General features: G+C 43.6%; 1 protein-coding gene and 1 long non-coding RNA gene across 3 annotated transcripts in view; one reads left to right on the forward strand and one right to left on the reverse strand.

Annotated features, from left to right (window-relative positions):
* Window positions 1–1,044: 1,044 nt before the first annotated feature.
* On the reverse strand, window positions 1,045–16,092 carry LOC116787745. The gene is made up of 3 exons (XR_004357431.1): window positions 15,281–16,092; window positions 2,054–2,199; window positions 1,045–1,279 (listed from the first exon to the last, which is right to left on the reverse strand). It is a non-coding gene; the product is annotated as an uncharacterized LOC116787745 (long non-coding RNA).
* The window catches only part of LRP6 (LDL receptor related protein 6), a 119,941-nt gene continuing 113,476 nt past the window's right edge, over window positions 15,594–22,058 (forward strand). The window contains exon 1 of one of the 2 annotated variants that reach the window (XM_032689594.1): window positions 15,594–16,280. In XM_032689594.1, the coding sequence (XP_032545485.1) occupies window positions 16,226–16,280 (55 nt within the window). In that variant the 5' untranslated portion in view covers window positions 15,594–16,225. The remainder of the gene's footprint in view (window positions 16,281–22,058) is intronic. The other variant, XM_032689595.1, reaches the window with a different exon arrangement.

Here is a 22,058-nt window from a genome sequence, read left to right on the forward strand (position 1 = left end):
CACAGGGCAAGCTTAACAATAAAGTATGTGTTTAAGAGCATTGTCCAAACACTTCTTGAACACTTGCCTCTTTACTTTATATTGTCTTTTGTTTACTAGAAATCATGTTCCTAACATACAGTGACATTCATTTGGCTCCTTTTTCTGATAAGCAGCTGTATATAGAACACTACTCCAGAGCCAATTTTTCATAATTACTATTAATGTTACTTTATTTTTATCAAAGATTCAGTAGAGGTTAAAAGTTACATCAGTTCTTTGATTCAGCATAAACCATCTGTCAGCATTGGAAGAGAGTGATTTTATGTTTTCCATGTTCACTTCTGCTCTGGCCTACAGTCATAATGATGCAAGTCTGAAGGATCTCTCAGGAGTGCTAGACTGAGTATCTTTTTGAAAGAGAAATTTTCTCCATGGGGCATCCATTGTGAAAAAAAAGAGTTGACTGTGAATCAGAATCCGAGAATCATTAAGGTTGGAAAACACCTCTAAGATCATCAAGTCCAGCTGTTAACCTAACACTGCTGGGTCCACTGCTAAATCATGTCTCCAAGTGCCATATCTGCACGTGTTTTGAACACTTCCAGGGCCAATGATTCCACCACTTCCATGGGCATTCTGTTCCAGTGCTTGATAACCCTTTCAGTGAAGAACTTTTTTCGAATAGCCAATCTAAACCTGCCCTGGTGCAACTTGAGGCTATTTCCTCTTGCCCTGTCAGATACTAGTGTGCCCTTTGCTCCACCAAAGCATGGCAAGCTGTGAATGGTGATCTTAGTATTGCCTGAAGTCTCAGGTGTGTGAGCACAGGAAAGATTCCTTGTTAGTCTTCATGGAGATTAAGTATAATTCCCTTGTCTTGAAGACTTTCCAATTTGATAGTTACTTTCTGCCCACCTAAATTTTTCATGCAGCTCTAGCTAGAAGTTGTGCTGCTTTTGCCTTGAACTGTCCTACTGCTACCATCCACTGTTGAGCTGTTGCTGTGCTATCCATAGGAGGAAACATTTGCAGCAATATTCTAATGAGGAGAAATAGAGATTATTCCATTCCAGCAGAGGACAGGTTTATTTTTAAACATCTCCAGTCCTTCATGTGATACAGATCAGTTAATTCATAAATCAGTGGCTTACAGAATATTATTTAAAGGTTTCAGATAGAAGATACTGTGGAACTCTGGGGTTAACCGTTTTTAAATCTGGAGGGTTATAAATGTAGTCTTTCAACTGTTCTTTCAGCTTGTGCAGAAAAACAGACTGCTCTCTATGTTGGCAAAAACCTGGCAAAGATAGCAAGCATAAATAGGCAGCAAGTGGTTAAAAATAGTATACATTTTGTCTGTGGTTCTCCTCAGTGATAAATAAGCAACTCAGTTATACAATGCAGCAAATATATGGAAAAGGGTAAAAGATCACTTGCAGTGACTGGTGTCAGCTGATTTCCTCTGTTGTACTTAGCTGAGTTATTTCCTTAAGGATATGTCCTCAGATATCTTTAAGGCATAAAGTCATCTGGGCATCTTCCCTTTAAGCAAGTAGCATTATGGCAGAATTCATGCATACTTAATTGCAGAATTAATTGCATAATTAATGCAGAATTTATCAGCATTAAAGGGATATTGCCAGATTGGTTTAGACTATCTCATCCATGTTGTGTAGGAGTTGTATGATGTTGTAACAATCAGAACAAACATTTAAAGTTTCCCTTTTTATATGCTTCTGAAAACTTGGAAGGCTTGACCATGGTATTTTATCTAGATGGCACTTCCATTACAAGGAGTTGAGCTTCATTGCTGTTTCCCCTTTACATCTACTTTTATTTATCTGCAAGTAAAGAGACCTATTAAACTTTTCGATGAGTTGATAAAAGAGTTATATGCAGGAGGAAGATCAAGCATGTATATTTTCATTTCAAATTTCATACTGGAAATAGTCTGAATATAGATTAAATGCACAATTTCACAAATTGGTAATATAAAAATAATATTTTCCCTATTCCGTTGGTATAAGATGACCTTTATTTTCCTCTTTAATGTCAATAAAAAAGAACTGACCTGTAATACAGTTATCTCCACCACTCTTTTGATTTATACAAGGTCCACCTCCAATTCTGGAATAGCTCAAAATTACAAAAGTAGCTTAAGAGTGCCTCAGCCCTTCTCCCTATTCTCTGCTTGCTGTGTGAATTCTTGCATTCTGTCTGCCAAGAGGAGAAAGGGAAAGAGGTGCTTAGCCACATCTCACCTGCCATTGATATATGCCAGTTACAGTTACTCTACCCAGGTCTGGTTGAAACACAGAAAAAACATTTTCCCCTGAACATTTTGTGTGTTACTACTTCTAGATACCAAGAATGCTTTTATGGGGTCAACCTGTCCAGTCTGCACACTGTGGTTGAGTAGTTTTGACAACCTGTTGTGGTACCTTTGTATGTCTGGGATTCGTTTTTGTGGTTTTTTCTCTCCCTCTCTCATCTTCTTCACCAAATCCTACAGCCACAGTAGCCTCTTTGCTTAACAGAGCTCTGTGGTTGTTGATTAGAAAGTCAGGAACTAACTCTACAAGTGTGAACAAAACTGCTGGAAAAAGCTAACTATGATATTTAATATTCCTGGTTTTCTATGAATAACAGATGTCTAGAGATATGCACACATTAGGAATCCTAGAATCATTTAGGTTGGAAAAGACCTTTAAGTTCATCAAGCCTAACCTTCAATCTAACACTGCCATGTTCACCTCTAAACCATGCCCCTAAGCGCCACATCCACAGGTTTTTTAAATACCTCCAGGTATGTTGACTTAACCACTTTCATGGGCAGCTTGTTTCAATTCTTGGCAACCCTTTCTGTGAAGAAATTTTTGTTAATGTCCAATTTAAACTTCTCCCTGGCACTACTTGAAGACATTTCCTTTTGTCCTATTGCTTGTTACCTGGGAGAAGAGACCAACATCCACCTGTCTATGGCTCCCTTTCAGGTAGTTGTAAAGAGCAAGAAGGTCCCACCTGAAACTCCTTTTCTCCAGGCTGAGCACTCCCAGTTCCCTCAGCTCCCTCACAGGACCTTGTGCTCCAGACTCATCTTCATTCCTCATGTAAAGGAAGGCCTGCTGCTGTTCTAAAGCAAGGGCTGCTGCTCAGAAGGCAGCCTTTGGGGTGCTGGCCCTGAGGAAGTCCCCATGCCCAGGAGGCCCAGAGGCTGCCCCTGCAATGGCCATGCAATGGGCACAGCTGAAAACACCTGGAAATGGTGATCAGATGACGTTACTGATGAGGTTATTCAGCAGCAAAGGAACTTTTTTTTCTTTTAAATTAAGGAAACTATGAAAAACAATCATAGAATCATAGAATCAGCTGGGTTGGAAGGGACCTCTGAGATCATCAAGTCCAACCCTTGATCCACTACCGCTGTGGTTGCTAGACCATGGCACTAAGTGCCACATCCAGTCTCTTCTTAAAAACCTCCAGGGACGGAGAATCCACCACTTCCCTGGGCAGCCCATTCCAACGTCCATTAGCACATCCTTGGCAATTAATTGTTCTGCAAAACTGGTGCAATGAATGCAGAAACCTGCCAGACTGTTTGTTCAACAGAGTTAAAGAATCTCAGCATTTTGATGCCATCTGTGTGTGATGTGTCCAGATGTAGATCTGATGGATCAGCAGGCAGAGTGAGGCTAGAGACAAACTGCCTTGCCAGAGTGCCCCCTCTCCAGAGGGCTGTTGGGAAGAAGACCACCTGTCAGAAGGAACAACTTCAAACCATCTCTAATGTATCAGCTAAACCTGTGTTTTGAATCACACTTGAAAATGAAGCAGTAGCCAGAGTATTTAAAGACCATGCTTTCCTCTTTGCAAAGGGCCTTGCAAAGCAAAGGGGTGCTGAAATAGCACATCCTGAAATAATTAGCTCTAGCTGTCCTAATTGCATCACCATTTAGTGCTGTATCTAGTAACAATCCAGACTGAAGTCATACATTCCCTGATAATTGCACTCACTGCCACATCTAAAAAGACGGGTCATGCTTTTTAGATAATATAGATGGATTTTTTTTTTTTTTTTGGAAGTGCGGGTATAACTTGGCTGTCTTCTTGCTTTAACTTTTCTTTTCTTTTCTTTTCTTTTCTTTTCTTTTCTTTTCTTTTCTTTTCTTTTCTTTTCTTTTCTTTTCTTTTCTTTTCTTTTCTTTTCTTTTCTTTTCTTTTCTTTTCTTTTCTTTTCTTTTCCCCGTCCCCCTTATTGGTGAGAGAAACACCAACAAGGAGTCCTGTGCTGCCAACACAGACAGGGACAAGCTGGTGTTTCAGGCCCTCCCCACGGCAAGGAAAGGATCCACAGTCAGCATTTGATGACGTGTCTGATTCAGCTGCTGGTGCTGCTGGATCCAAAGACGAGCAATTAAGAGAGTTAAAAACCAGCTCTTTTCACGGAAAATGCAAGAAAACAGAAATATTTACAAAGTATCTTCTGCCCTATTACACTCCAGCAAGTTTAACAGAGCCAAAACTGACAACTCAGCTCGGCTCAGCCATCCCTCAGTGCTCCACTAGTGGGACTGGAGAGAGAATTGCAAGAGTAAAAGTGAGAAAAACCATGGGTTGAGATAAAGACAGTTTAGTAGGGATTCTAAATCATAGTTTCTTTCAACACTTAGAGCTTTGCTTATCTTAAAAGAAAAAAAGCATTTGGGGAAAATAGCATTTTAACTGTATTGTTCAAAGAAAAGATTTCTTAATATGCCAAGAATAAATGGGGATTTTGTTCTGTGTAAGCTCTTTTCAGATTGTTGTAAAGGTATTAGACTTTTCACAATTGTAATAAGGAAAAAAATTAGTAGAAGTTGCATTAAGTACAAAGCTCTGACACTGAAAAGGCATTGGAAGGAGCTTTATGAGTCAGGGCTATTCAGACAGAATTCCCTGTCTTTTATTCAAAGATCCATGTGATCAAATATGGTCTTTGTGGGCTTGACTGGGGAGGGGGTAGAAAAAGGAAGGATAAGGAATGGATTGGATAACCTCACTCTAATCACTATTTTTTCTTGAGAGGAGAAAATATAATCTAATTATTCCAAAATGGAATATTATGATCTTTCAATAATATCTTTATAGCAGGCACTACTATTTTAATAAATATATTTGAGAACTGGGTCTGGGTTTGTCTGAGTTTTCCTTTTTCGCTTATCTACATTTAGTTGCCAGCTGCACTGGAAGAGTCTTTATCGAAGTCTACACTGTAAGGAAATTATTCAAAGAACAGACCTACAGCTTTTGTGCAAAGATCACCATGTTTTTAATAAACCAGAAATTCACTAACTAAGTTATGGCAAGGCCTGTTAAAAAATGACAGACTGTTAATATTCTTGATTTCATTAGTTCCGAAGTGAGCAAAGAGTAATTAAAACTATTACCTACATTGGGATTAGATGATTTAAAGATTTTTTTTTTTTAAAAGTAGGAATTTTGTCCTTGAAGTTTACTCATGAAAGAGTGGTATTGAGCTCTAGGGCATTCACAACAACTTTTATAATTCTGAAATAAATCGGAGACTATGTCCTTCTTGCTACTTTTTCAGACCTTAAAACATGTTTCTCATAGTGAAATATAAAATTTGTCAAATAGAGTATGAGTAATAGTTCTGAATTGTGAGGGGCATTGCTTTTTCTCTGATAAACTTTGGGTAATGGTAGTTTAATGAAAATGTTACCAAGAATATGCCTCCATCTTTATTTTTAATAACTACCTATAAATCAATTAAGAGGATAAAAAAGATTTGGGTGTTCCTTGAAATAATAAATTGTTCCAACATCTTGCATTTGTGTGGCCTTACTTCACAAATCGCTTAAAAGAGGAGTACTTCATAAAATATCACAGACATTAAACCTAAAGAGTAACCACTAGAGGGCAATCTTTTCTGACCTGAGGAACTCCGCTTGCTTTTCTAGTGTATTGTGAGAATTTGACTAACAGCTCATAAAAACAACACTCATGAAGAGGTATCATGGTTAATGATCCATAGCCATATCCTTGAGGTGCTTAGTGTCTTTGGTGAACTGAAGACTAATTTTTATATCAATATAAAAATAAAGATATAAACACAAATATAATATGACTATAAATATGAAATATAAATAAGAAATATAAATATGACTTTTCCTTACAAAGTTTGAACTGAAGAGGGATGAGGCTCTCTGCTTGCCATAAACTGCACTTTATGGTACAGTACTTTAGCCCAAGAGTGGCTATTGTGAGTGGCAAATGAGCTCTTTCCTACACAGAGATGGTGTGTTACACTGTGTGCATCACATAAAGATTGAAAATTGTTGTAGAAAAGCTTGCTAATTATTGTGACACAGTGACTTACCTTTCTTGACCATAGGCATAACTTCTAGTCACTAATCCCTGTGACTAAAAGAGTGCAAGAAAACGTGCAATGCTTTACCGATAACTAATTTTTAAACTTCAAAGGCTGCAATGCAAAGCAGAATTGTTAAATATTATGCATATTGCAAAATGCTGAAGGGGTTTGAAAGGGGGTTGAAAAGGAAATATTTTTAAATTGTTGTTGCTTAAAAAGCACGCACGTTACAGTTAATAGAGCCCAGATGCTGACTGGTTTTGAAAAGCTGAGCAAGCTAAAACAAAATAGTGTTTTGGTGTATGTCAGCCTGAAATGTGAGCTCTTTTAAAAGGATGTTTTTGCTGTTACAACATAGCATTAAAACACTTCACAAATTTTAGAACAGTAACTTTCTCAAATGACATTTTTATAACACGACTTTGAAATGTAGCTATGGCTAAATATTCATAAGGAAAGTTTTGGACTTGCCCTGTGGTCTGGTGGGCAGTGCCAAATTAAAATCACAATCCTGTCTGGTTCATGCTGAAAACTATGACCACTGAACAAGTGTATCCTCAAGCAGTCCTGTTTTCAACTCCCTGGGAGATGGTAGAGGAGAAAAGAGGTAGTAGGTAGACAGCCTGACCTTGAATGAACCATCAGCAGGAGTCCAAATACTTCTCCAAAGGCATAAAGAAAATGCCCAAGCCTTCCAGGTCATCTTATTTCATATTTCCCTGTGGGGCTATCACTGGATTTCTGTTGGACTAGCTTGCCTTTATGGGCTGATGAAATCGAGCATCTTCTCGTCTGTGAACTTTCTGTTGTAAGGTGATTTTTTTTTAGCCACAAAGAAATGCAGTTCTCATCCTGGGCACCAGGCAACCTCTTCTGGTAGAGGATACGGGAAAGAAAGAATGAGTATTAAGGGGGGGGGAGAATAAAATAGTACTGAAATGTAAGGACAAAAGGCAACTCTGTATGCAATAAAAAAGAGAGATTGAATAGGATATTTGATGAGAAAATTGCCCCAAAATTAGTGGAAGTGCTAGATTTGCTGTGGTTTGACTGACTGTGGGGAGCCCTTCTGACAGTAACTGCAAAAAAGCAAGTAAGGTCTTGTGGCCTGGAGAAAATTGCTGAACTAGAAACATAATTATCAGTCTAAGGAAATTTGCTTGTAAGCCACCTTTATCCTGGGAAAAAAGGTGCAGTTCATATAGTATGGGAGGAAAAGCAAGGGGAAAAGTATGTCTGCTTGACACTGAACTTCAAAAAGGAAAAGACGATTGTCAAAGGAGGTGATTCTGCTCCTCTGTCCACTTTCAAGAGATTGCACCTGGAGTCCTGCATCCTGCTCTGGGGCCCTAACATAAGAATGATGTGGACTTGCTGCAGAGAGTCCAGAAGTGAGCCACAAAGATGATCTGAGGGCTGGAGCACCTCTGCTATGAACACAGGCTGAGAGGGTTGGGGTCGTGCAGCCTGGAGAAGAGAAGGCTCCAGGAAGACCTTAGAAAAGACTTCCAGTGCCTAAAGTGGGCTTACACAAAAGAGAGGCTTTTTACAAGGGCATGTAGTGATAGGACAACTGAAAGAGGGCAGATATAGGTTAGATATTAGGAAGAAATTCTTTACTATAAGGGTGGTGAGGCACTGGAAAAGGTTCTCAAAGAAGTTGTAGATGCCCCATTCAAAACAGTGTTCAAGGCCAGGTTGGATGGGGCTGAGCAATCTGATCTAGTGGAAAGTGTCCCTGTCCATGGCAGAGGGGTTGGAACTGGATGATCTTTAAGCTCCCTTCCAACCCAAACTGTTTTATGATTCTATGGTCTGGTTCTCTATTCATTGAAGAAGGAACACCATGGTAAACACATTCACTCTTGGAATAGGAGAAACTGCATCAGGCATATCTATCACATTTAGTAAAACTGAGCTTGTTTTGGGGAAAAGTTTAATGAAACATTTTTCTTTATAAATATAAACTGTATGACAACAGGGCAAGATGATGTGACAAGTCAGGGTGTCCTATTTCATCTGTGAAATGGTTGTAACAGGCATCACTGGTGAAATCATTGCAGCATTACATCCCATTTCCCAAGTTCCTGTGCTGCTTCCTGCTGGGGGCAAGAGGGGACTTGAGCTCAAGTTTCAGTGTGAAACCTCTGCCCTTTTGAATTCAGTGAGAACTTTACCATTGCCTTCAGAGGGACCAGGATTTCACCACACTATGTGCATTAATTCTCATTGAAACATTCAGTGAGAAAGCTAATTATGATAGTGGCCTCTGTGATGTGGGCAGCTACAAACTCATTTGTTGAGCAGCCATCTTCTTTTAAAAGCTTTTCCTGATTAGGGACTTTGGTTCTGGATCTACAAAAGATCCCATCGACTCCACTTGAACTCGGGGCACAGTTCAAACAGAGAGTGACTTTGGCACTTGCTGCCAGTTTCATGAGCTCCAGATGCTGTCTCTTGCTGTCTTGTGGACTAACACAACTCCTGAAGCTGGGCTACCAACTAAACCAGGGAACTTACTGGAGTATAAAAATAATCCTATGAAAGCTCCTGTTTCATTGAGCTGCCATCTAAGTTCAAAGGTAAGGGTAAAGCTGTGCAGGTTTCTTAGCCTCAACCAGATCTGAGCAAGCAAACCAAGGTTCTCTTTCTAAGGTGAATGAAAATAACTGCAACCAACAAGGGGAGCGTCTTACTAAAATAAAAGAAACATTCCCTCTCCACTGCCATTTACTATGACTTTAAACTCAAATAAAGGAGCAGAGAAGCCATGCCTGTTGAAGGCTTTTCTTTGTGCAGTAATCTTGCCTCCTATTTTACTTTGTAAAAGCCTCTGCCATGGAGTTAATTCTACATGTATGAATTAGAACTAAAGCAGACACACACTTAGGAGATAGGCTTGGTCTTGAACCCTAAGCGTTGATGGCAAAAGGATTGGAAAAAGGCTATTTTCCAGAGGGTAGTGGTCAACGCCTCAAAGACCTGATGGACATTAGTGACAAGTGGTGACCCTCAGAGGTCCATACTGGGACCAGTGTTATTTAACATCTTCATTAATGACAGAAATGAAGGGATCGAATGCACCCTCAGCAGATTTGCAGATGACACCATGCTCAGTGGTGAAGCTGACACTCGTGAAGGACAGGACAATCTAGAGGGTCCTGGACAAGCTCAAGAGGTGGGTCCATGGGAATCTCATGAGGTTCAACAAGACCAAGTGCTGGTGCTGCTCCTGGGTTGGGGCAACCCCTGTATCAATCCAAGGTGAGGATGAACAGATCGAGGGCAGCCCTGGGGAGAAGGACTTGGGGGTGCTGGTGGGTGAGAGGCTGGACCTGCCTTGGCTGTGTTTGCTGGCACCCAGAAAGCCCCCGTGTCCTGAGCTGCACCCAAAGCAGAAGGGCAGCAGGGGAGGGGGGGATTCTGCCCCTCTGCTCTGCTGTCATAGGTTTTAAAAGAGACGATGGAATTTTTTCCCAATGTCGCCACCCCCCACACTTCCCCGTCCTTCCCCCTCTGTTTTTCCGGGATGGGGGGGGGGGCGGAGCGGAGCAGCGCAGGAGGAGGGAATGTGGGAGGTCTCGTGGGAAAGCCCGGTGACCGCAGGGACAGCTGGGGGAGTCCTTTGTTCGGGGGCTTTTGGGTTTTGGTCCGGGACCGGACAGAGCAGGAGGCCGGCTTTTGGCCGCCTCTTTCTCGTTTCCTGAGAGGAAGTTTTTTCCCCACCTCGCGGAGAACGACCGAGAGAGAGAGACCGACCCATCTCAGAGCGAGATATTCTGCTACTGCCTGTGGGAAAAAAGGGACTCCTTAATTTCTGGCTGCGAGCAGCTTTTGAACTGCCGGGACACTCCTGCCTTTCCCCCACCCCCTCCCCGGGTTGCCGCGGGTTTCTGCCCCCCCCTCCCCCCCCCCCCCCCGGGGATTTGGGACTTTGTTTTGTTTCTTCTGAAAGTTTTTGGTTGCACCATTTGTTGTTTATTCAGATTTTGTTAATAAAAAACTGTTTCTTTTTCCTTTTCCACACTTCCACCTGAAGTCTCTTTAATTTCCAAGTTGTAATCTTGTTGAACTAAGACATCTGCTCATGTGAGACCTCACCTGCAGTGCTGCCTCCAGCTCTGGGGTCCCCAGCACAGGAAGGACATCAGCCTGTTGAAGCGAGTCCAGAGGAGGCCACCAAGATGATTTAAGAGATGGAGCACCTCTCCTATATTGGGATTGTTCACCCTGGAAAAGAGAAGGCTGAAAGCTGAAGGGTGACTGTCCTGGTTCCAATCCAGGACAGAGTTAATTTTTGCAGAAGCCAGAAGGGGGCATGGCCAGGACTTGGAGGTTATTCTATACCGTCTGGGGTGGGGGAAGTGAGTCTCTTCCTAGGAGTCAGGGTTCCTTCCAGTCAACTAAATGAGCTGGGGAGAGCAGTGGCCCTGCTTCCAAGCCAGAGGCAGCTGTGGGGGGAGCGTGGTGGAGGGAGCAGTTGGGTATTGCCTATTGTCAGGGGGTTTCACGGTAAGCAATAACGTTTCTTTTCTTGTACCCTCTGTCATTATTATTGTTGCTGTTACTACTGGTTTTCTTATCTCATTACTGTCCACAGTAAATTGTTCTTATCTCAAGAACCCATGATCTTTACCTTTCCTGCCTCCAATTCTTTTCTCCATCCCTGCTGCAGAGGGGAGGGGAAGGGGACAGGGGGAGCAAATGAGCAGCAGTGTGGTTTGGAGAGTCTCAGTGAGAGCACTAAATTGGGGAGCACCATTCCTAAAACATAACAGCCTTATTTGGCACCCCATGTGAGGCTCCAAGGGTTGAGATAACAATAGATCTGCCCAGAGTGGGTTGGAAACAAATTTATCTAAGCATCTGTTGTATTAAGTACAGAACTGCTGGTCACGGTGTTGCTTGGTCTGTTCATGTGGATGTGGTATCTAACCTCTGTCTGCCACAGGCTCCGTGGCCACTCCAACTGCAGCTGAACAACTGTGCCAGTAGCAGTTGCCCCTGTATAGAAGAAGAAATCCAAGACAAAATCAGTTTGCTTAGTGAGAGATGAAGAAGAAGTAGGGCCATCAGAACAGGAGGAACAGGCAGGGCCAGAGATAATCACCCAATCCCTGTCCCTGGGGGAGCTGTGGGATACGCGAAAGGATTTCAGCTGCCACTCAGGTGAGCCCCTGGTGACCTGGCTGCTCCAGTGCTTGGGTATCATGGCCCACAATATGGAACTAGATGGTAGTGAAGCCAAGCGACTGGAATCCCTGTCCTGGGATGTGGGCATTGGGAAGAGGACAGAAACTCTCAGCCTCTGGAGGCAACTCCTGTCAAGCGCAAGGTAAAGGTATTCTCTCAAGGATGACCTAGTAGTGTGCCCAAGCAGGTGGAATGCCATGGAGAAAGATATCGTTCCTGAGAGAATTAGCTGTGCTAGAGGTAATCTAGAAGGATTCAAATAACCAACCCTGTAGATCCAGATGAGGTCCAGTGTACACAATCCATGTGGTGGAAGTTTGTACGGAGCACACCATCATTGTATGCCAACTCATTGGCACTGATGTCAACGAAAGAAGGAGAACAAGCAGTGCTTCAGGGGGAAATGTCCCACGCCCTGTCAGGATGGACCACAGCCTCTGCTACCACAGGCTTGGGAACAAGCCTGCTCGAGAGAGAGGGTACACACCACAAGATAACCTGTGGCTTTGCCTGCATGACACAGAGAGAGAACAAGAGGAAGTGAGATGGGAAACCCACCTCTGCCCCAGCAGTTGAGAGGAAGAACAATCACTGCAGGAAATTCTTCAAGGATATATGCTGCTCCGGTTTCCAGTGGGCAAGTCCTCAGAGAGAATAGGAGAGCTCATGTTACTTCAGATCCCCTTGAAGGGACCTCCAGGTCATATTTACAAGAAGTGAGCAACAAGTACTATGACCAGGACTAAAGGGGCCCTGTCTCCAGCCAGGTAAAGGGACAACTGGATCTATTGGACTGTGTGGATCCCATGGCACATCAGACCCACAAAAGTATAAGGCTTTAGTTGACCCCAGAGCACAATGTACCCTTATGCCATTGAGATATGCGGGGGCAGAACCCACCTCTTTTTCTGGGATAATGGGGATCCCAACAGCTGATTCTACTGGAAGCTGAAGTGAGCCTGACCAGGAACAAATGGCAAAGACATCCCATTGTGAGTGGCCCAGAGGCCCCAAGCATCCTTGGCATAGATTACCCAAGGAGAGGGTATTTCAAGGACCCAAAAGGGCATTGTTGGGCTGTTGGGATATCTGCTTGGAGATAGGAAATTGGACAGCTGGATACCTTGCCTGGTCTCTCAGAGGACCCTTCTGCTGTGGGACTGCTGAGAGTCGTTGAGCAACAGGTACGGATCGCTACCACAGCAGAGCATTGTCAGCAATCCTGCACCAACCAGGACTCTGTGACCCCCATCCATGAGATGATTCGTGACCTGGACGGCCAGATCACGGGGCTTGGAGCAACCTGATCTAGTGGAAGGTGTGCCTGCCCATGGCAGAGTGGTTGGAACAAGATGATCTTTAAGTTCCCTTCCAAGCAAACCCATTCTGTGATATTTTATGATATTTGGGCTAGAATAGAGAAAGGAGTATTGTGTCTAGGCAGGGTGTGGGGAAAGGGGCTAGGCTGAGGGAGATGAAGACTGTTAAAGGTTTGAAAACAGATGGAATTTTTTCGCAATATCAATTACTGGACAGTGTGCACCTAAATGAAAGCCCCCCCCCCTTTTCCTCCCTCATCTGTTTTTTCTGGGGTGGGGGGAGGCAGGAAGGGGGAAGGAGTGGGGTCGCGAGCAGAGCGGCATGGGAGTGGGAGAGGCTTCTTTTTAAAACCAGCCATCACCACCCTTTTGTCTGTAGGACTTGCTGTCCACCGACCGACCGACAGAGTATCAGCCACCTTCAGTTTTGGCCGTCTCCCACTTTTCCCTGAGGAGAATTTTTTTTTTCTTCCCCGCCTGGCACCGTTGTGGAAGAATGACTGGGAGAGCCCCCTGACTGTCTTGGAGCGAGGTGTTGTGCTCCAGGCTGTGGGGCTGCATTATCAGAGCATCTTCCCTCAGCGGCTGCTTGACCTGAGGACCGCACCACAGCCCTGGGACCGGTGGGAAAAAGCCCTTTCATTGTTGGTTCATGGGGTTGTGAGCAGTTGTTGAGCCACTGGGGACAGCCCGCCCTCAGCCCCCCCTGATTTGCCACGGGGACTCCCCCACCTGGGGAATTACAACTTTGTTTTTTTGAAAGTTTTGGTTGCACCATTGTTGTTTGTTCAGGTTTGTTAATAAAGAGCTGTTATTTTCCTTTTTCACACCTTTCACCTGAAGCCTCTTAACTTCAAAGTTGTAATAATGTAGAGGGAGGAGGTTGGCTCTTCTTTTCTGGCCCTCCCTCCTTAACGGATATTTGCGTCTTGCTAAACTAAGACAAGCCAATAATCATTAACTGGCTTAGATGAAATCCAAGCAGGAAAGAGTTCAAATTATTGAAAAATGGCAAAATGCACCAGTGTGAGGGGTGACAGCATACAGTGCTCAAAAGCTAACAATAAAACCAGTCAGCCTGGACAGCAGGGAAGATGTCTTTAAGAGTCAGAACAACCAGACAGGGGATCAGGCTCCCAAGAGACAGTCAAGACACCAGTGTTTCCAGCAGAAACAGATAAGATAGGAGAGGGAATGGCATGTAGAGAAATGTGTTTTGTGATTCAGAGTTCAGGCTTGAGGTTTTCCTCAGCTGTGCACTGTGCCATTAAGAAACAAAGAATTCATTACAGGTCTGCCATACTTCTCAAGAGCTTAATGACAGACTGTGCAACATTATGAGTATGGAAGAAGTACAAGGAAACAGCATAAGAAAAAAAAAAACAAACCAAACCACCAAAAACCTCTTTCCTTCTCTGATTCCAATTAACAGTGAAAATAAATTAAAAAGTGTGCTCCTTTTGCCCACTCCTGCAAAATCAACAAGGGTTGGACACAGGTTATCTACTGTTTAGGGTACATTTCTGTATGGAAAGCCCTTCCCTTCTACTATCCATGTGGATCTTGCTTGAGTTTGCTAATCCTCCCAGTTGACAGCATAGTAACAGAGGAGGCACTTTCATCCAGCAGTCAAGGACAACATTTTGTAATGTCGACCTAGCTTTGGGCAGGTCTTGCTGTTGAGTTGCATTTGAAATATACTTCTTTTTATAAAAAATTATGAGGTTTTGATTGTTTTTGTTTTTACATAGTAAAAGTTGAGAGTCTGATATCACATGACACCAGGAACCCGTTCTTAGAATTAGTCTACAATGCTCAGGCCTTTAAGCTGGCCCAGATGTTATCTCCTATTGTAATAACAAGAAAAGCTATGAATATATATGCTAAACAGATATGAAATTAAAACTTAAATGTTTCTATAAATTTCTAATAATCCAGAAAATAATACCAACTTTGGAATGTAAATATTTCAGATGTTGCTGTTCTTCTGCTTCATATCATTATTCTACTCACCAGCTGTCACACTCTGTGAGGGAGGGAGACCGTGATGTAGACATTTAGACTTAACGTTCCTTGTTGAAATAATGAAATAGATTTTCTAATCTAGAGGAAAGCAAGCTGTGTTTTGTATTATCTATTAGGAACAAACAAAGAAGATAAGGAGGGAAGTTTTTTTGAAATTGAGAGTGTATTACCAAATCTGAACTTTTTAGCTTCTTCAGAAAGAGAAGAGTATGTTTACTTGAATGCAAGAGGGAAAAAGACTTATGTTTAAACGCAGCAGAAACATTAACTACTCATATTCTTTGTAACTACTGCTCTAAGCAGCACAAACCCATCTTACCACATTTAGTTTAACAAGGAGGCGATAACCCAAAGCACCCACGAAAGTGCTGGGAAATAAATCACGCACCATTACATCAGCCAAGCAGCCAATTCCTGCTGATAAGGGACGCCTGCTGCCTCTGCTTCGGGAAAGGCCAAGATCACTGCTCTTCGGTCTACACGCAGGAGGTACTAGCCATAACTTCATTTTTCCACACTGCTTCCCCCCCCCCCCCCCTCTCCCGGCCGCTCCGGCCCCGTCCCGGCCCAGTGCTCTTTGTGCCGCCGCTCCAGCGCCGCCGCAGCTCTAGGGCACAAAGTAGTCCCGGCCTCACGCGCCACTGTTCCTCGGTCTCACGCGCCAGTGTTCCTCCGCCTCGCAGACGGCGGAGGGAGCGAGGGGAAGCAAAGTAGCCCCGCTGGAATGCGACGGCGGCCGCTGCCGCCGCCTCGTCCTGTTCCTGTCCGCGTCCGTGTCCCTGTGCTCAGGGGGTGCCGCAGCCCCAATCACCCTCCCTTCCGGGCGGAGACCCGTCGGGCTGCGGTCCCCGCCGGGCTTTTCTCGGTTGCGGAGCTGCCGGACGTGTGCGTGATCCCGCCCGTGTGAGACAGGCTCCGCGCCCTCGCCTCCCTGCGCCGTCCCTGGCCGACGGGAGCGGTGCCAGGGGGCGGGCGCTGCGCCGGGCGCCGGCCGGGCACGGCGCGGGAGGAGGAGGAGAAGGAGAAGAAGGAGGAGGACTGTATCCCTGCGCCTGTGCGCGCCTGGCGGAGGGTGAATGGGGGAAGGAGCGCGGCGCTAGCGCTGAGACGCAGCCGCGGCCGGCATGGAGGGCAGCGCCCGCTCTCGCGGCGGCGCGCCGGGGCGAGGGGCCTGCTAGGGACGGGCGAGGGGGAATCTCTGCGGCCGCCCTTCCCCGCCTCCCGCCCCCCTTTTCCCGCCGCCTCCCCCGCCCGCCTGGAAGTATGAACTGGCAGCGGAGGTGCTGCTCCTCGCCGCCGCCTCCCCGCCGGTGAGAGCGAGGAGGGAGGGAAGATGGGGCCCGTCCTGCGCAGCCTACTCGCCTGCAGTTTTTGTTCCTTGATGAGAGGTGAGCGGGGCGGGCGGCGGCGGGAGGGGCAGGGGGAAAGTTGCCGGGTTGGTGGCGAGGGGCCATGTTTGGGCGTGCGGGAGGGGAGCGGCGAGGCCTGGCTACTGGCGGGGCGCGGGGCCCGGCGCGGGGATAGCGCTCTCTCCCTCCCTCCCGGCCGCCGCCTCCTCCCCGCTTCGGGAGCAACTTATACCCAGCCGAGCCGGGAGCTGCCCGCCCTACAAGCGGCCGCCCGGCACCTCCCGAGCCGCCCTATTGTTGTTTTCAAGTTTTTTTTCTTTTCTCTTCTTTTCTTTTCTTTTTGTTTCTTTTTTTAAAAAAGAGCCACCCAAACTAGCGCACGTCCCCCATCTCTTCGCACCCCCCCAGCAGTCTGTGGGCTCCAGCGGCTCTGGGCCATAGCTCGGCCACGCCTGTGTCAGGCTGGTACCGCTGTTCCCATTACCAGGCTTCTCTCGTTTTCCCCCCGAGTATCGATCCTGCCGGGTGCGGGGGTAGCGCAGAGCCTCGCCTGTTCGACGTGGGGAGGCTGGAAAGTGCCCGAGAATTGGTGCTTCATCGATACTCTCCTCGCAGCGAAGTGAGCGAGAGGAGGAATGAATGCTCCTCTCAGCTGGGCTGGCTCTGCGCTGGGACTTCAGAGAAGTTTGTGTTTCACGGATGAACCACCACGGATCTTCATACAGCTTTAAATCAACAGTCGAGTGCCTTACTAGGGGATGTCATTTAAAGTAGCTGAGAATTTGGATTCTACTTCCCAGCTCCAACAAAATTTCTCATCTTGCAGGGCACAATCTGAAAGAAAACAGGATTATCATATTTTTTTTTAATGCTGTAAATCTAACTACTGTAGCTATTTCTCTGGGTTCAGTATTTCTGGGAAGAAATGATCTGTGGTGTTTGCATACATCGTTTTGCTGTTTATTTTTTTCATACTAGATGGGGAAGAGATTAATTGCTAACAGTTTATCAACGACACTTTCATTTAGAAAATTCATGCGTGCTAGAGTGTTTCGATTAAGATTAGACTAACTCAGGTTAGGTGGTGTAGGTTGAAGTAACTGCTCTCTGTCTCCAGTTACTCAGTACTCTGAAAAACAAAGATTTTCGTCTCTTCCATGGCCTTTTTTTCCACTCTGTGCATCTGTTTGCCATATTGTATCCTGTTTGCAGAGATACAAATACACTTATTTAAATGATACGTGTAACATTTCATACTTCTGTTGTAGCAGTTAAACCCCAATTTTCAAAAGTTAAGTTGAGTCTGGAGTATAGGGAGAAACGGTTTCCTGATTAGTTTAATAAGTGACAATCATGCCTGTTCTTAATATACCGTGTTTGTCTCAAATGTTCAACTTAGTTCAAATGACAGCACAGAAATAGCTGTTGTATGTGATGTCACATAATATCGTTCCTTTAATTTCTTCAAATCTTAACACAGTGATGTGTGCTTTTGCAAATTTTTGTATACTTGATGCTTAATAGGACACTTTGAAGAAGCATTCAGTTTATAAATCATATGACTGTCATTTATTTTCTTGTCTCTCATCTCTATTGCCAAGGACATTTGTATCCAAACAGGATTTTTGTTTCTTCTGGGTTCATGGTTCCCTGCTGTCTGATCACCTACCTGAAGTCATAATCTTCTGTTTGTGACATGATAGTAATTTTCCTACTGGCTAATTGTTACTTTAGATTGAGATAAACAGCAGGAACAGCTGAACCATGAAGAAACAAAAATCAAATTTTAATGCATACATCCTCCCTAATAAACAGCATCTATGCAAGTAGAATTGGTTCAAATGAGATGTGTTGAGTTCAGAAGAGGTGTCAGCAGCTCCTTAATGAGGCAGAGGCAATGCCAGCATGAGTATGAATAAGCTTGTACATGAAAGTAGAGGTGAAGTTATGAAGTTCACTGTTTGGTTTGTGAATTCAGTGCTGTGGAGGATGCCAAGCCAACAGCACTGGAGACAGAAACTCAGAAAATATAATAGTGTGTGTTTGTGGATTACAGCATCTTCTCTGCTTCCAGAACTAGCCTCCCTGTTCTTGTAAAAAAAGCAAATGGATGGAGGTTTATACAACTGAACTGTGGTCAGTGCTCTGAGGGAACTATGGTAGATTTGTTTAGCTATCTGGTAAGGAGTAAAATTGGTACCCTGGAAATACATAAGGACTTGAAGAAGTACGAGACCATTACTGGCTAGAAACTCGTGCACAGGGCAAGGCACCTCTCTGTCAAATCATCCGAGGACTGTGATAAACCAGATCCTGCTGATGTCTTCGGGGCTAGTGTTTGGATTCTAAGAGACATGTTCTGACAGTTTGCTGTGGAGGTTCTGTGGTTTGGGGTTGGTTGTTTTTTTTTTTTTTTTTCAGTATTATGGCTGATGGAAGAAAGAGGTCACTGGTCTCTGTTCCCCCCTCTTGGCCCCTGGTTTGATTTGGGGGATTGGGCTTCCACCTCCCTGACCATCAACAGTGCTTGAAGCTGCTCCCTGAGGTACGTTGAGGAGCTGTTTGGTGGCAGCTTGGAGGTGTTCTTCAGGACAGTTGTGAAACCAATCAGCTCGGTAATTGTTAGATAATTGACAGCTGCAAAGAGGCAAAAGCAGAGGCATCGCATCTGTCAGGGTGCTACAAGTAACTGTGAAACTGAGGGTTTGACTTTTTAAGTAGTCATAGAGAATTATTCCTCCACCAGTATTCATGGCTTGCTTTTCTTCCTGAAATAGCTCTCCAGTCAGCATGCAATTGCGGTTTTGTTTTGGTTTTAAACCCTGATCATGCAGACAGTGCATAAAAGTCTTGTTTGAATAGGAATCTTATAAATGATGTTTGTGCAGATCTACTGAATATTGCAGACCTCTGTACTTAAGGTCAGTTAGTGAAGAAATGAAAATGTCTCTTTGGTAATGGGCATTTTAAAACTACGCTTCCCTCTTAGCATTCCGAAGAGGGTTTGTATTAATCCATTATTATCGTTTTAATATTGTTATTATTTTAATTGGTTTTAATCTGTTGTTTCTTGGTTTTCATAAACAGATCATTGCTTTTTTGCATTTTTTTTAGGTAGATTCATTTACATGTTTTTAGAAGAGCTTAATGTTCAGGACTTGCTAAGCTATAACTGGTGTTGCGTGCATGTATTTTTCTACCAGAAGTCAGAGAAAGGAACAAGGAGTAGGTTTTTACTTCTGAAGCACTCAGAGATGAAGTGTGGTGTTTCCAGTGTGGTTTGTGCCTTCAGGTGAAGGGTCTCTTCACCTTGGACTGTACAATACTGAAGTGGTCTATTTCTTCACCCCAGCTTGAATTAGCCATTTTCTAGTCATGTTTCTTTATTATATGATGCCTCAGAAATCAGTGTGCCTTTGTCTGCCGTGATTTCCAATGCATTTTCCTCTTTTATCTCTTCATAAAACAGTCTGAGATTTATGTGATCTAACGTTTTACAAAATCCACCATTACTTTAATAGTTCTTGCAATTGCATCTGTGATATAGTTCACTTATCATCAGATTGCTGTAGCTTGTATTTAAAACTGAAAAATTAGGACTTAGACAGTTTGATGGCATTTTTTTGCTATGTCTTGGAGGTAGGGTGAAGTAGCATTTTTGGCAAGGTGCACTGAAGATATAGGGAAGTTCTGGGTATAGGGTGAAACTCTGTATCTGGTCAGAGGTGTATGCAGGTGAAGGATCCCTCAGTATGAGTTATATGAAGATAATCAGGTGGAAAGCTTTGTTCTTGTTTGACAGCAGTAATGGTTAGGGTGGCATGAACTGTATTCATATTTCCTTTCCCTAGTGACTTGGTACAATCAGCATTTCCTGAGTTCTAGGTAAGGAATTTGGTTAGAAGCTGCAGAACGTGTAGAAAGGGTTTTTGTTTTGTTTTTGCTTTTTTTTGTTTTCAGGAAGATAGGTGAGGATAGGGCATACAAGAACCTTTTAAACTCTGTCTTTGGAAGCTGGAGAAATCTGATTCCTTTGGACATCTGTAATCCACCTTTATAATGATGTCGCATCTCAAAAATGCCAGCATTAAAAATATTTGCTGCAGTGCATGTGATATGGAATTTACTTTAGTTCAAATTGAGTAGAGCAAAGATATTTTTTCTTCCTTCTGAGGGGGTGGGCTAGGAGAAGAAAACAGGGAGAAACAGGTCTCAGTTTCTGATCTATCACCATTCATCTCCTCTGGCAGCCAGCATGCAGACTTAAATACTATATTCTTTGTCCCCAGCATATTTAACCTCATTAATTTTCTATGAAATGTTAAGTACTTGGGTTGCTTTGCCGGTGGTTTCTTCAGAAGAGTCCAATTTCTTCAAAAGAGTCCAGTTCCTTGTACTCTAGGGAGGGGTATGTGTTATTGTTGAGTGGCACCAGAAATGTAGTTGTAATTAAAGCTTTTTTGCATGTTCCTGCTTCTGGCTGAGCTGGTGGCTCGGCCGTGTCTGGGGGTGTGCTCAGCTCCTGTTCCAGTTCTCCTGCTGGGGAGCCCTCACATTTCAACCAAGTCACTTGAGAGATTCGGGTGGTAAACTGCCATCCACTTCTTTGGTGGCACGTGGGGGCCATTTGTACTTTGAAAGTGGTTGTTGTCAATGAGGCAGTGTTATGTTGACATGGATTTTCCCCCAGATGGACTTTTACCAGTAAGTGATTTAAGTTGCTTAGAAAGATATGGGGGGATGCAACTGCCTTGAAGACTTCAGGGATGGTCTGTTCACATTTATAGTTGGCATTACTAACTTAAAAGTGAACCCTTGAACCTAATTGCTGTGGCTCACCAAAGACTGGTGTGTGCACTTGAGGTTTACGATGAGCACGCAGTGAGTTCTTGCACTTCTGTAATTCTTTGTAATGATGATTCTCCTAAAGTGTAATTGCTGTTCAATGAAAGAAATACATTCTCTCCTAATAACCTTTAGTTTTTTAACTTACACATCACGTGTGGTTTCAGAGTATATGCTGCTTGCAGTGTTACAGAATACACAGTGTTCTAAATGAAGATGCTGTGTCATTCCTCTGTGTTAACTGTCCCAGGCTCAGAAGGGGAAAGCTTTAGGTCTTTAATAGATTGTACAAAAATGCTGGGCATTGACACCCTAAATATTGAATAATCTTTTCCAATTTATATATTTGGCAGGCAAGACGAGGTAGAGAGCCTTCATTAAACTCTCTAGATATTCTTGTGGTTTATAAATATTTATGTCAGGAGATTCACAATACGAACTGGCTTGCTATTTGCTCCTCATGGACAAACCTAGTCCTTGTATTTTCAAGTAGAAATGAGTTTGTTGGTTTTTTTGTCCTGTGAAAGGATTATGAATATAGGATGATTTTATTTTTCTCCTTATGATTATCTTGCTACAGACATTTCAATTTCAATGTAATTGGCACTGTTCCCTACCAGTTTTGAAATGGAGTCAAACATACCAGTCTGTGAATAGAATGAGAATACTGTTAGTACCTTTTTTTGTAATACCTTATTCTTAATATACTTTTAAGAAATTAACCAGTCAAAGTCTAGGTTAAAAGAAGCAATGGTCTAGTTAGTAATACTTTGTTTCCTTTGCAAAATGCTGTAAACTATTTGGAGAAAGAAGCATATCAGTTTAAAAGATTGAATGCTTTTCGAGCTTCATTATTTATACGGATAAAACAATAAGGAAATGTTTTTAGTATAAACAGACATGGGAAAATGGCAACATTCATGCAGGTTTTTTTAGTATCTTGTTACAGGATCACATTACCTAAATAGAATT

The sequence above is a fragment of the Chiroxiphia lanceolata genome, chromosome 5 (genome assembly GCF_009829145.1).
Source record: "Chiroxiphia lanceolata isolate bChiLan1 chromosome 5, bChiLan1.pri, whole genome shotgun sequence".
Classification (NCBI taxonomy): Eukaryota; Metazoa; Chordata; class Aves; order Passeriformes; family Pipridae; genus Chiroxiphia; species Chiroxiphia lanceolata.